General features: G+C 53.2%; 1 protein-coding gene across 1 annotated transcript in view; it reads left to right on the top strand.

Moving 5' to 3' along the window:
- Positions 1 to 4,790: 4,790 nt before the first annotated feature.
- Positions 4,791 to 13,042, top strand: part of LOC142250024 (uncharacterized) — a 44,739-nt gene continuing 36,487 nt past the window's right edge. The window contains exons 1-2 of the mRNA XM_075322088.1: positions 4,791 to 5,082; positions 5,234 to 5,375. Coding sequence (XP_075178203.1) covers positions 4,791 to 5,082; positions 5,234 to 5,375 — 434 coding nt within the window. The remainder of the gene's footprint in view (positions 5,083 to 5,233; positions 5,376 to 13,042) is intronic.

The raw sequence follows: 13,042 nt of genomic DNA, 5'->3' as shown, positions 1-13,042 counted from the left end.
TCGGCCGGCCGCCTGTCTGTGCGGTCGGCCGGCCGCCTTTCTGTGCGGGCGCCCCCCGGCCGCCTGTCTGTGCGGGCGCCCCCCGGCTGCCTGTCTGTGTGGGCGCCCCCCGGCCGCCTGTCTGTGCGGGCGCCCCCCTGCCGCCTGTCTGTGCGGGCGCCCCCCTGCCGCCTGTCTGTGCGGGCGCCCCCCTGCCGCCTGTCTGTGAAGGCGACCGGCCACCTCACTGTGTGGGCGACCGGCCGCCTCACTGTGGCTCCCTGCGTGTCCATGCTGGAGGCCCGCCGGCTGCCTGCGTGTCCATGCTGGAGGCCCGCCGGCTGCCTGCGTGTCCATGCTGGAGGCCCGCCGGCTGCCTGCGTGTCCATGCTGGAGGCCCGCCGGCTGCCTGCGTGTCCATGCTGGAGGCCCGCCGGCTGCCTGCGTGTCCATGCTGGAGGCCCGCCGGCTGCCTGCGTGTCCATGCTGGAGGCCCGCCGGCTGCCTGCGTGTCCATGCTGGAGGCCCGCCGGCTGCCTGCGTGTCCATGCTGGAGGCCCGCCGGCTGCCTGCGTGTCCATGCTGGAGGCCCGCCGGCTGCCTGCGTGTCCATGCTGGAGGCCCACCGGCTGCCTGCGTGTCCATGCTGGAGGCCCGCCGGCTGCCTGCGTGTCCATGCTGGAGGCCCGCCGGCTGCCTGCGTGTCCATGCTGGAGGCCCGCCGGCTGCCTGCGTGTCCATGCTGGAGGCCCGCCGGCTGCCTGCGTGTCCATGCTGAATGGGTGTGGATGGGGAGTGGATATGGGCGTGACTGTGAAATGGGTGTGGTTAGGGGGCGTGGCCTAAAAATTTGCCGCGGCGCGCCGCAAACTTTGTCCTTCTTTTCCTTCTTTAAAAGTTGGGAGGTATGCCTTACCCCAAGTGTCTGTGTATGTGGAGGGGGGGCCCAGGTCTAAACTTTGCACCGGGGCCCATCCAACTCTAGTTACGCCACTGACTACAGCCTCACCAATCCACACATTAACCCTTTACATTGAACACCGTGTCACACACGCAGCCATCAGATTTTGTTTTGGCCAAAAGATTTTTGTAAGCCTCCACCACGACAAGGTGGACTCTTTTGGCCGGGCCCTACTTTACTCTAACTTTTTTTTTTTTCTTTTTAAATCTAACTTCTTTGGTATATATTTATTTTTTTTGCTATATCTATTTTTTTTCTTTAAGGGAATGTGTCACATACAGTTTTTAAACTAATTGAAACCAAATTGTGATAATGCAGACTTGTGGATTTAGACCTAACAACCCCTTCAAAGGGAATCTGTCACCAGGTTTTTAACACCTAATCTGAGCGCAGCATAACATAGGGGAAGAGATCCTGATTCCAGCGATTGCCACTTATTGGGCTGCTTAGTGTAGTTTTGATAACATCACTGGTTAATCAGCAGGAGATTATCATTACAGGGCTACTTGGTATACTTCAGGTAGTCCAGCATATTCATGAGCTCTGTATAACTGCTAGATCTGCAGCAGAGAAAACATGGATTTTATCACAATGAAAGCAAACAGCCCAGTAAGTGACACACCGCTGGAATCAGGATATCTGTTTCTACTTTATGCTGCTCTCAGATGGGGGAGCAAAAACCTGCTGACAGATTCCCTTTAAGGCTCTTTTAGCAGATAGATAGATAGATAGATAGATAGATGGATATGTGGCGCCCCTGTGGCTTCATTCACCACAGGGTACTGCACCTCACTTAAGGTGCAGTACTCATCCTGGATCCTGAGGAGGTCGGTACCAGTTCCACAACACAAACTCATATACACAACCAGGTTGCCCTCCCCATTGGGGACCAGGCTAGGGTCGGGTCTTAAGCTAGTCACCAAAATGGGGGGGCGGCCACCCACTAGTGACAGGGAACCGGGGGAGGAGCAGCCACCAGGGGGAGTTAGGAGCTTACACAACAGTTAGAGTGTTCTCCAGCAGGAGAGAACAAGAGTGGGACCGGTGCGGTTCAGGGTGCAGAGCCTTAGGGTGGAACAGACTTCACGTTGTATCACCGGAATCTGCAGGACGGGGGATTGTAAGTCCCTTTGACCACCACGAGATCCCGGCGCACAGTGCCACATAGGGTCCGGAGTCGTAATTACAGTCAAGCCCCACAGCGGCCCCGCGTCACCTACACACGGGACAGGAGCTAACACTACACGAACCGGGGTCCCCAAGCAGCATCAGGCCACGGGGATCCATCTATAAGGCTCTGTGCGCACTAGTGCGTTTTACCCGCGATTTACCTTCGAATTTGCCACGGAAATTTCTTGAGAAATGTCTGCAATCTTTGTGCAGACATTTCCCAGCAAATTCTATGAGAAAAAAAAAATAGCTGTGCGCACTGTGCGGATTTTTCTCAAGAAATTTCCTTGAGAAGAATTTCTCGAGAAAATTTCTTGAGAAAATGAGCATGTCAATTCTTTTCCGCAGGTACCCTGCGGATTTCGGCAGTACACCCTGCAAAATCCGCAGGGAACCACCCGCGGGAAAATCGCGGCAAATTCGCGGCTATTCCGCGGCAAATCCGCGGCAAATCCGCATGCGGATTTGGTGCGGATTTTTTCCGGAGGTCCGGAAATCTTTCACTCCCAGAAGTTTCTCAAGAAATTTTCTTGAGAAACTTCACATTTCTAGTGCGCACATAGCCTAAAGGCACAAGAAGGAAGGGCCCATCAACCACTGTACCGGTTATAACCTCCAACGGATCCGGGATCAGCTGGGGCCCATCACGGCTGGAACCACAGCAGCTGATTCAGCCTTTTGATTGCCGTCACCTCGTGCTTCGGCACCAACAGCCACTACTCTCCTCATCATCCTCCCCGGGCCCCCGCTCCACCTGTGGGGAGCAGAACCATCCTTGCTGCAACGCTATCCGCCCCGGAGGACAGAGACAGCAGCAGCGCCTAATCCCTGGCCACGTACCACAGGTGGCGTCACAAGACTATCATCCTCATCATTCCCCCACCATCATCCAAATCCCTTATATTGTACACCTCGGGGCCACGAACCCGGGCAGGGCCACCTGTGACATCCCCCTGACCCGACATCACCGGCCCGACGACGAGTAATATTTAACCCCTGCGCCGTGGGTGCTACAGATAGATGAGGGACGGAGGGACGGACGGACAGAGGGACGGACAGACGGAGGGACAGAGGGACGGATGGACAGAGGGACAGATAGACAAAGGGACGGATAGACAAAGGGACGGATAGACAAAGGGACGGATAGACAAAGGGACGGATAGACGGTGGGGGGGTTCACAGCAGGTGGGGGGTCTCACAGAAGGTGGGGAGAGTCTCACAGAAGGTGGGGGGGTCTCACTGCAGGTGGGGGGGGTCTTACTGCAGGTGGGGGGGTCGGGTCTCACTGCAGGTGGGGGGGTCTCACTGCAGGTGGGGGGGTCGGGTCTCACTGCAGGTGGGGGGGTCTCACTGCAGGTGGGGGGGTCTCACTGCAGGTGGTGGGGGGGTCACAGCAGGTGGGGGGGTCACAGCAGGTGGGGGTCACAGCAGGTGGGGGTGGGGTCACAGCAGGTGGGGGTGGGGTCACAGCAGATGGAGGAAGGTGAGAGGTGGGGGAGGGGCAGCAGATGAGGGAGGGGGCAGCGACTGATGGGGGAGGGGGTGGCAGATGGAGGGGACGCAGCAGATGGGTTCAGTGCTGCTGGATCAGGGGCAGTGACTGTTGCAGCCGGCGGCTTATGGGTGGGGGCTGGGGCAATGGCGGCGGCTGAAAGGAGACAGTGTCTTTAAACTTACCGATCACGCTCCTCACCTTCCACGGACGCTGGAGTGAAGCTGAGGGGAGTGGTCACCGGCCCCAGATCCACAGGGATTGGAGAGATCGGTCACAAGGCCGATCTCTCCAATCAGAGCTGGGGGTGGGTGAAACTGAGGTCACCCAGCTCCAGCCAATGATCGGTGCTACAGCTGCACTGATCAGGGCTGGATTTTAATGTTATAGCCATTTTCAATGATTGGAACGTTACAGTGGCTGTGATTGGCTGACGAACGCCGCTCAGCCAATCACAGCCTCCTTAGGTCCGGGGAGGAGACACCACCCCTCCTGAGGTCAGGCAGTGGGCCCCTCCAACCCGAATCTAAGATATTTGCAGCGATCACAGCCACCGGGGCTACTGGGTACGTCATGGGTCCTTAAGTACCAGGGAGCTATGACGCATCCAGTACGTTTTCAGGCTCTAGGGGCCCGCTCCCGCTTGGGGCCCCTGTGCGACTGCAGGTGCTGTCAGTGCAATGTCCTCACCCCCTGGCCATGGGGCCCGGTGAGCAGAGAAATGAAAGGGGAGGGGTCTGGGCTGTCAGCGTGTCCAGGCCCCGCCTCCTGCTCACTGCACGACCAGCCCGCCCTGCGAAGTGTACTGTCAACGCCCCCTGCGCTGGGGCCCGGGGAGCAGAGGAATGAAAGAGGAGAGGCCTGTCAGCATGTCCGGGCCCCCCCTCCTGCCTGCTGCTCACCGGGCCCGCTACAGGAGTTCCACTAGTAATGCCCTGATGGCGGCCCTGACGGGGACTGTACGAAGCAGCGCGCACTGCACGGGGACACTGCCTGCTCTAACCCAGGCCCATCACCGATATACCCACGCCCATCACCGATATAGCTTCGCCCATCACCGATATAGCACTGCCCATCTCCAGTATAGCCCCGCCCATCTCCAGAATAGCCCCGACCATCTCCAGCATAGCCCCGCTCATCTCCAGTATAGACACGGCCATCTACAGTATAGTCCCGCCCATCTCCAGTATGGCCCCGACCACCTCCAGTATAGCCCAGCTCATCTCCAGTATAGCCCCGCCCATCTCCAGTATAGACACGCCCATCTCCAGTATAGACACGCCCATCTCTAGTATAGCCCCGCCCATCTCCAATATAGCCCCGACCATATCCAGCATAGCCCCACCCATCTCCAGTATAGACACGGCCATCTCCAGTATAGCCCCGCCCATCTCCAGTATAGCCCCGACCATCCCCAGCATAGCCCCACCCATCTCCAGCATAGCCCCACCCATCTCCAGTATAGACACGGCCATCTCCGGTATAGCCCCGCCCATCTCCGGTATAGCCACGCCCATCTTCAGCATAGCCCTGCGTAGCGAAACGCCCATCTACAGTATAGCCGCGCCCAGCTCTAAGAGGCTCCGCCCTTGTTGTGAACTCTCCATGGCAACTCATGTGTGGCTTAACAGGGAGAAGCCCCGCCCCCTGCTCACAGGATTCTAATCAGTGCGGACGTCTCCATATTGCCAAGGACGATGAAGCGGCCGAGGGGTGGAGCCAGCAGCGATTTGAGCTCTCAGTGGTGACAGGAGGCGGAGTTTGTGCGGCCAGGTGACCACAGCGTGTGGAGCCCGAGCGGAGGCCGGAGGTGGAGTACGAGCCCCGGCCGCTGTATACAGTGTAGATGAGGGTGTACATATATATATATATATATATATACAGGGGGCGGAGTGGGCCTAGAGGGGATATATCACCATGGTAACACAGAGGCATCCAGAGATCACGTCTCCTAGTGGGAGGGGCCCGAACAGTGGAGAGCATAACAAACACCCCCGATGCCAGACGCCCATTATTGTGTATAGAGGACTATGTGGGGTCTGATATTGTATATGGAGGGTTATGTGGGGGCCATTATACTGTATGGAGGACTAAGTGGCGCTCATTATTCTGTATGCAGGACTATGTGGGGCCCATTATTGTGTATAGAGGGTTATGTGGGGGCCATTATACTGTACGGAGGACTATGTGGGGCCCATTATTCTGTATGGAGGACTATGTGGGGCCCATTATTCTGTATGGAGGGCTATGTTGGGCTCATTATTCTATATGGAGGACTATGTGGGGCCCATTATTCTGTATGGAGGGCTATGTGGGTCCCATTATTGTATATGGAGGGCTATGTGGGGCCCATTATTCTGTATGGAGGGCTATGTGGGGCCCATTATTCTGTATGGAGGGCTATGTGGGGCCCATTATTCTGTATAGGGGACTACATGGGGCCCATTAATGTGTATGGAGGGCAATGTGGGGCCCATTATTCTGTATAGGGGACTACATGGGGCCCATTATTGTGTATGGAGGGCAATGTGGGGCCCATTATTCTGTATAGGGGACTACATGGGGCCCATTATTGTGTATGGAGGGCTATGTGGGGCCCATTATACTGTATAGGGGACTACATGTGGCCCATTAGTGTGTATGGAGGGCTATGTGGGGCCCATTATTCTGTATGGAGGGCTATGTGGGGCCCATTATTCTGTATAGGGGACTACATGGGGCCCATTATTGTGTATGGAGGGCTATGTGGCGCCCATTATTCTGTATGGAGGGCTATGTGGGACCCATTATTGTGTATGAAGTGCTATGTGGGACCCATTATTGTGTATGGAGGGCTATGTGGGGCCCATTATTGTGTATGGAGGGCTATGTGGGGTCCATTATTCTGTATGGAGGACTATGTGGGGCCCATTATTGTGTATGGAGGACTATGTGGGGCCCATTATTGTGTATGGAGGGCTACGTGGGGCCCATTATTCTGTATAGAGGACTAAGTGGGGCCCATTATTGCGTATGGAAAGCTATGTGGGGCCCAATTCTCTGTATAGGGGACTACATGGGGCCCATTATTGTGTATGGAGGGCAATGTGGCGCCCATTATTCTGTATGGCGGGCTATGCGGGGCCCATTATTCTATATGGAGGGCTATGTGGGGCCCATTATTCTGTATAGGGGACTACGCGGTGCCCATTATCCTGTATGGAGGGCTATGTGGGGCCCATTATTCTGTATAGGGGACTACATGGGGCCCATTATTGTGTATGGAGGGCTATGTGGGGCCCATTATTCTGTATGGAGGACTATGTGGGACCCAATATTCTGTATGGAGGGCTATGTGGGGCCCATTATTATGTAAGAAGGGCCATGTGGGGCCCCTAATTCTGTATGGAGGGCTATGTGGGGCTTATTATTCTGTATAGGGGACTATGTGGGGCCCATTATTGTGTATGGAGGGCTATGTAGGGTCTGATATTGTATATGGAGGGTTATGTGGGGGCCATTATACTGTATGGAGGACTATGTGGGGCTCATTATTCTGTATGCAGGACTATGTGGGGCCCATTATTGTGTATAGAGGGTTATGTGGGGGCCATTATACTGTACGGAGGACTATGTGGGGCCCATTATTCTGTATGGAGGACTATGTGGGGCCCATTATTCTGTATGGAGGGCTATGTGGGGCCCATTATTGTGTATGGAGGGCTATGTGGGGCCCAATATTGTGTATGGAGGGCTATGTGGGGCCCATTATTCTGTATGGAGGACTATGTGGGGCCCATTATTCTGTATGGAGGGCTATGTGGGGCTCATTATTCTATATGGAGGACTATGTGGGGCCCACTATTCTGTATGGAGGGCTATGTGGGTCCCATTATTGTATATGGAGGGCTATGTGGGGCCCATTATTCTGTATGGAGGGCTATGTGGGGCCCATTATTCTGTATGGAGGGCTATGTGGGGCCCATTATTCTGTATAAGGGACTACATGGGGCCCATTAATGTGTATGGAGGGCAATGTGGGGCCCATTATTCTGTATAGGGGACTACATGGGGCCCATTATTGTGTATGGAGGGCAATGTGGGGCCCATTATTCTGTATAGGGGACTACATGGGGCCCATTATTGTGTATGGAGGGCTATGTGGGGCCCATTATTCTGTATAGGGGACTACATGTGGCCCATTATTGTGTATGGAGGGCTATGTGGGGCCCATTATTCTGTATGGAGGGCTATGTGGGGCCCATTATTCTGTATAGGGGACTACATGGGGCCCATTATTGTGTATGGAGGGCTATGTGGCGCCCATTATTCTGTAGGGAGGGCTATGTGGGACCCATTATTGTGTATGAAGTGCTATGTGGGACCCATTATTGTGTATGGAGGGCTATGTGGGGCCCATTATTCTGTATAGGGGACTACATGGGGCCCATTATTGTGTATGGAGGGCAATGTGGGGCCCATTATTCTGTATAGGGGACTACATGGGGCCCATTATTGTGTATGGAGGGCTATGTGGGGCCCATTATTCTGTATAGGGGACTACATGTGGCCCATTAGTGTGTATGGAGGGCTATGTGGGACCCATTATTCTGTATGGAGGGCTATGTGGGGCCCATTATTCTGTATAGGGGACTACATGGGGCCCATTATTGTGTATGGAGGGCTATGTGGCGCCCATTATTCTGTAGGGAGGGCTATGTGGGACCCATTATTGTGTATGAAGTGCTATGTGGGACCCATTATTGTGTATGGAGGGCTATGTGGGGCCCATTATTGTGTATGGAGGACTATGTGGGGCCCATTATTGTGTATGGAGGTCTACGTGGGGCCCATTATTCTGTATAGGGGACTAAGTGGGGCCCATTATTGTGTATGGAGGGCTATGTGGGGCCCATTATTCTGTATGGAGGACTATGTGGGACCCAATATTCTGTATGGAGGGCTATGTGGGGCCCATTATTCTGTATAGGGGACTACGCGGTGCCCATTATCCTGTATGGAGGGCTATGTGGGGCCCATTATTCTGTATAGGGGACTACATGGGGCCCATTATTGTGTATGGAGGGCTATGTGGGGCCCATTATTCTGTATGGAGGACTATGTGGGACCCAATATTCTGTATAGGGGACTACGCGGTGCCCATTATCCTGTATGGAGGGCTATGTGGGGCCCATTATTCTGTATAGGGGACTACATGGGGCCCATTATTGTGTATGGAGGGCTATGTGGGGCCCATTATTCTGTATGGAGGACTACATGGGGCCCATTATTGTGTATGGAGGGCAATGTGGCGCCCATTATTCTGTATGGAGGGCTATGCGGGGCCCATTATTCTATATGGAGGGCTATGTGGGGCCCATTATTCTGTATAGGGGACTACGCGGTGCCCATTATCCTGTATGGAGGGCTATGTGGGGCCCATTATTCTGTATAGGGGACTACATGGGGCCCATTATTGTGTATGGAGGGCTATGTGGGGCCCATTATTCTGTATGGAGGACTATGTGGGACCCAATATTCTGTATGGAGGGCTATGTGGGGCCCATTATTATGTAAGAAGGGCCATGTGGGGCCCCTAATTCTGTATGGAGGGCTATGCGGGGCTAATTATTCTGCATAGGGGACTATATGGGGCCCATTATTGTGTATGGAGGGCTATGTGGGGTCCATTATTCTGCATGGAGGACTATGTGGGGCCCATTATTCTGTATGGAGGACTATGTGGGGCCCATTATTGTGTATGGAGGACTATGTGGGGCCCATTATTGTGTATGGAGGGCTACGTGCGGCCCATTATTCTGTATAGGGGAATACATGGGGTCCATTATTGTGTATGGAGGGCTATGTGGGGCCCATTATTCTGTATGGAGGACTATGTGGGACCCAATATTCTGTATGGAGGGCTATGTGGGGCCCATTATTATGTAAGAAGGGCCATGTGGGGCCCCTAATTCTGTATGGAGGGCTATGCGGGGCTTATTATTCTGTATAGGGGACTATGTGGGGCCCATTATTGTGTATGGAGGGCTATGTGGGGCCCATTATTCTGTATGGACGGCTATGTGGGGCCCATTATTCTGTTTAGGGGACTATGTGGGGCCCAATATTGTGTATGAAGGGCTATGAGAGGCTCATTATTGTGTATGGGGGCTATGTGGGGTCCATTATTCTGTATGGGGGACTATGTGGGGCCCATTATTGTGTATGGAGGACTATGAGGGGCCCATTATTGTGTACGGAGGGCTACGTGGGGCCCATTATTCTGTATAGATGACTACGTGGGGCCCATTATTGTGTATGAAGGGCTATGTGGGGCCCATTACTCTGTATAGGGGACTACATGGGGCCCATTATTGTGTATGGAGGGCAATGTGTCGCCCATTATTCTGTATGTAGGGCTATGTGGGGCCCATTATTCTGTATGGAGGGCTATGTGTGGCCAATTATTCTGTATGGAGGGCTATGTGGGGCCCATTATTCTGTATAGGGGACTACATGGGGCCCATTATTGTGTATATAGGGCTATGTGGGGCCCATTACTCTGTATAGGGGACTACATGGGGCCCATTATTGTGTATGGAGGGCAATGTGGCACCAATTATTCTGTATGGAGGGCTATGTGGGGCCCATTATTGTGTATGAAGGGCTATATGGGGTCCCTTATTCTGTATGGAGGGCTATTTGGGGCCCATTATTCTGTATGGAGGGCTATGTGGGGCCCATTATTCTGTATGGAGGGCTATGTGGGGCCCATTATTCTGTATAGGGGACTACATGGGGCCCATTAATGTGTATGGAGGGCAATGTGAGGCCCATTATTCTGTATAGGGGACTACATGGGGCCGATTATTGTGTATGGAGGGCAATGTGGGGCCCATTATTCTGTATAGGGGACTATGTGGGGCCCATTATTGTGTATGGAGGGCTATGTGGGGCCCATTATTCTGTATGGACGGCTATGTGGGGCCCATTATTCTGTTTAGGGGACTATGTGGGGCCCAATATTGTGTATGAAGGGCTATGAGAGGCTCATTATTGTGTATGGGGGCTATGTGGGGTCCATTATTCTGTATGGGGGACTATGTGGGGCCCATTATTGTGTATGGAGGACTATGAGGGGCCCATTATTGTGTACGGAGGGCTACGTGGGGCCCATTATTCTGTATAGATGACTACGTGGGGCCCATTATTGTGTATGGACGGCTATGTGGGGCCCATTATTCTGTTTAGGGGACTATGTGGGGCCCAATATTGTGTATGAAGGGCTATGAGAGGCTCATTATTGTGTATGGGGGCTATGTGGGGTCCATTATTGTGTACGGAGGGCTACGTGGGGCCCATTATTCTGTATAGATGACTACGTGGGGCCCATTATTGTGTATGAAGGGCTATGTGGGGCCCATTACTCTGTATAGGGGACTACATGGGGCCCATTATTGTGTATGGAGGGCAATGTGTCGCCCATTATTCTGTATGTAGGGCTATGTGGGGCCCATTATTCTGTATGGAGGGCTATGTGGGGCCAATTATTCTGTATGGAGGGCTATGTGGGGCCCATTATTCTGTATAGGGGACTACATGGGGCCCATTATTGTGTATATAGGGCTATGTGGGTCCCATTACTCTGTATAGGGGACTACATGGGGCCCATTATTGTGTATGGAGGGCAATGTGGCACCCATTATTCTGTATGGAGGGCTATGTGGGGCCCATTATTGTGTATGAAGGGCTATATGGGGTCCCTTATTCTGTATGGAGGGCTATGTGGGGCCCATTATTCTGTATGGAGGGCTATGTGGGGCCCATTATTCTGTATGGAGGGCTATGTGGGGCCCATTATTCTGTATAGGGGACTACATGGGGCCCATTAATGTGTATGGAGGGCAATGTGAGGCCCATTATTCTGTATAGGGGACTACATGGGGCCGATTATTGTGTATGGAGGGCAATGTGGGGCCCATTATTCTGTATAGGGGACTATGTGGGGCCCATTATTGTGTATGGAGGGCTATGTGGGGCCCATTATTCTGTATGGACGGCTATGTGGGGCCCATTATTCTGTTTAGGGGACTATGTGGGGCCCAATATTGTGTATGAAGGGCTATGAGAGGCTCATTATTGTGTATGGGGGCTATGTGGGGTCCATTATTCTGTATGGGGGACTATGTGGGGCCCATTATTGTGTATGGAGGACTATGAGGGGCCCATTATTGTGTACGGAGGGCTACGTGGGGCCCATTATTCTGTATAGATGACTACGTGGGGCCCATTATTGTGTATGGACGGCTATGTGGGGCCCATTATTCTGTTTAGGGGACTATGTGGGGCCCAATATTGTGTATGAAGGGCTATGAGAGGCTCATTATTGTGTATGGGGGCTATGTGGGGTCCATTATTCTGTATGGGGGACTATGTGGGGCCCATTATTGTGTATGGAGGACTATGAGGGGCCCATTATTGTGTACGGAGGGCTACGTGGGGCCCATTATTCTGTATAGATGACTACGTGGGGCCCATTATTGTGTATGAAGGGCTATGTGGGGCCCATTACTCTGTATAGGGGACTACATGGGGCCCATTATTGTGTATGGAGGGCAATGTGTCGCCCATTATTCTGTATGTAGGGCTATGTGGGGCCCATTATTCTGTATGGAGGGCTATGTGGGGCCAATTATTCTGTATGGAGGGCTATGTGGGGCCCATTATTCTGTATAGGGGACTACATGGGGCCCATTATTGTGTATATAGGGCTATGTGGGGCCCATTACTCTGTATAGGGGACTACATGGGGCCCATTATTGTGTATGGAGGGCAATGTGGCACCCATTATTCTGTATGGAGGGCTATGTGGGGCCCATTATTGTGTATGAAGGGCTATATGGGGTCCCTTATTCTGTATGGAGGGCTATGTGGGGCCCATTATTCTGTATGGAGGGCTATGTGGGGCCCATTATTCTGTATGGAGGGCTATGTGGGGCCCATTATTCTGTATAGGGGACTACATGGGGCCCATTAATGTGTATGGAGGGCAATGTGAGGCCCATTATTCTGTATAGGGGACTACATGGGGCAGATTATTGTGTATGGAGGGCAATGTGGGGCCCATTATTCTGTATAGGGGACTACATGGGGCCCATTATTGTGTATGGAGGGCTATGTGGGGTCCATTATTCTGTATAGGGGACTACATGGGGCCCATTAGTGTGTATGGAGGGCTATGTGGGGCCCATTATTCTGTATAGGGGACTACATGGGGCCTATTATTGTGTATGGAGGGCAATGTGGCGCCCATTATTCTGTATGGAGGGCTATGTGGGGCCCATTATTCTGTATGGAGGGCTATGCGGGGCCCATTATTCTATATGGAGGGCTATGTGGGGCCCATTATTCTGTATAGGGGACTACGCGGGGCCCATTATCCTGTATGGAGGGCTATGTGG

Source organism: Anomaloglossus baeobatrachus, chromosome 8, assembly GCF_048569485.1.
Source record: "Anomaloglossus baeobatrachus isolate aAnoBae1 chromosome 8, aAnoBae1.hap1, whole genome shotgun sequence".
NCBI lineage: Eukaryota > Metazoa > Chordata > Amphibia > Anura > Aromobatidae > Anomaloglossus > Anomaloglossus baeobatrachus.
Note: the sequence above shows the minus strand (reverse complement) of the source record. Positions and strands in the feature narration are given on the sequence as shown.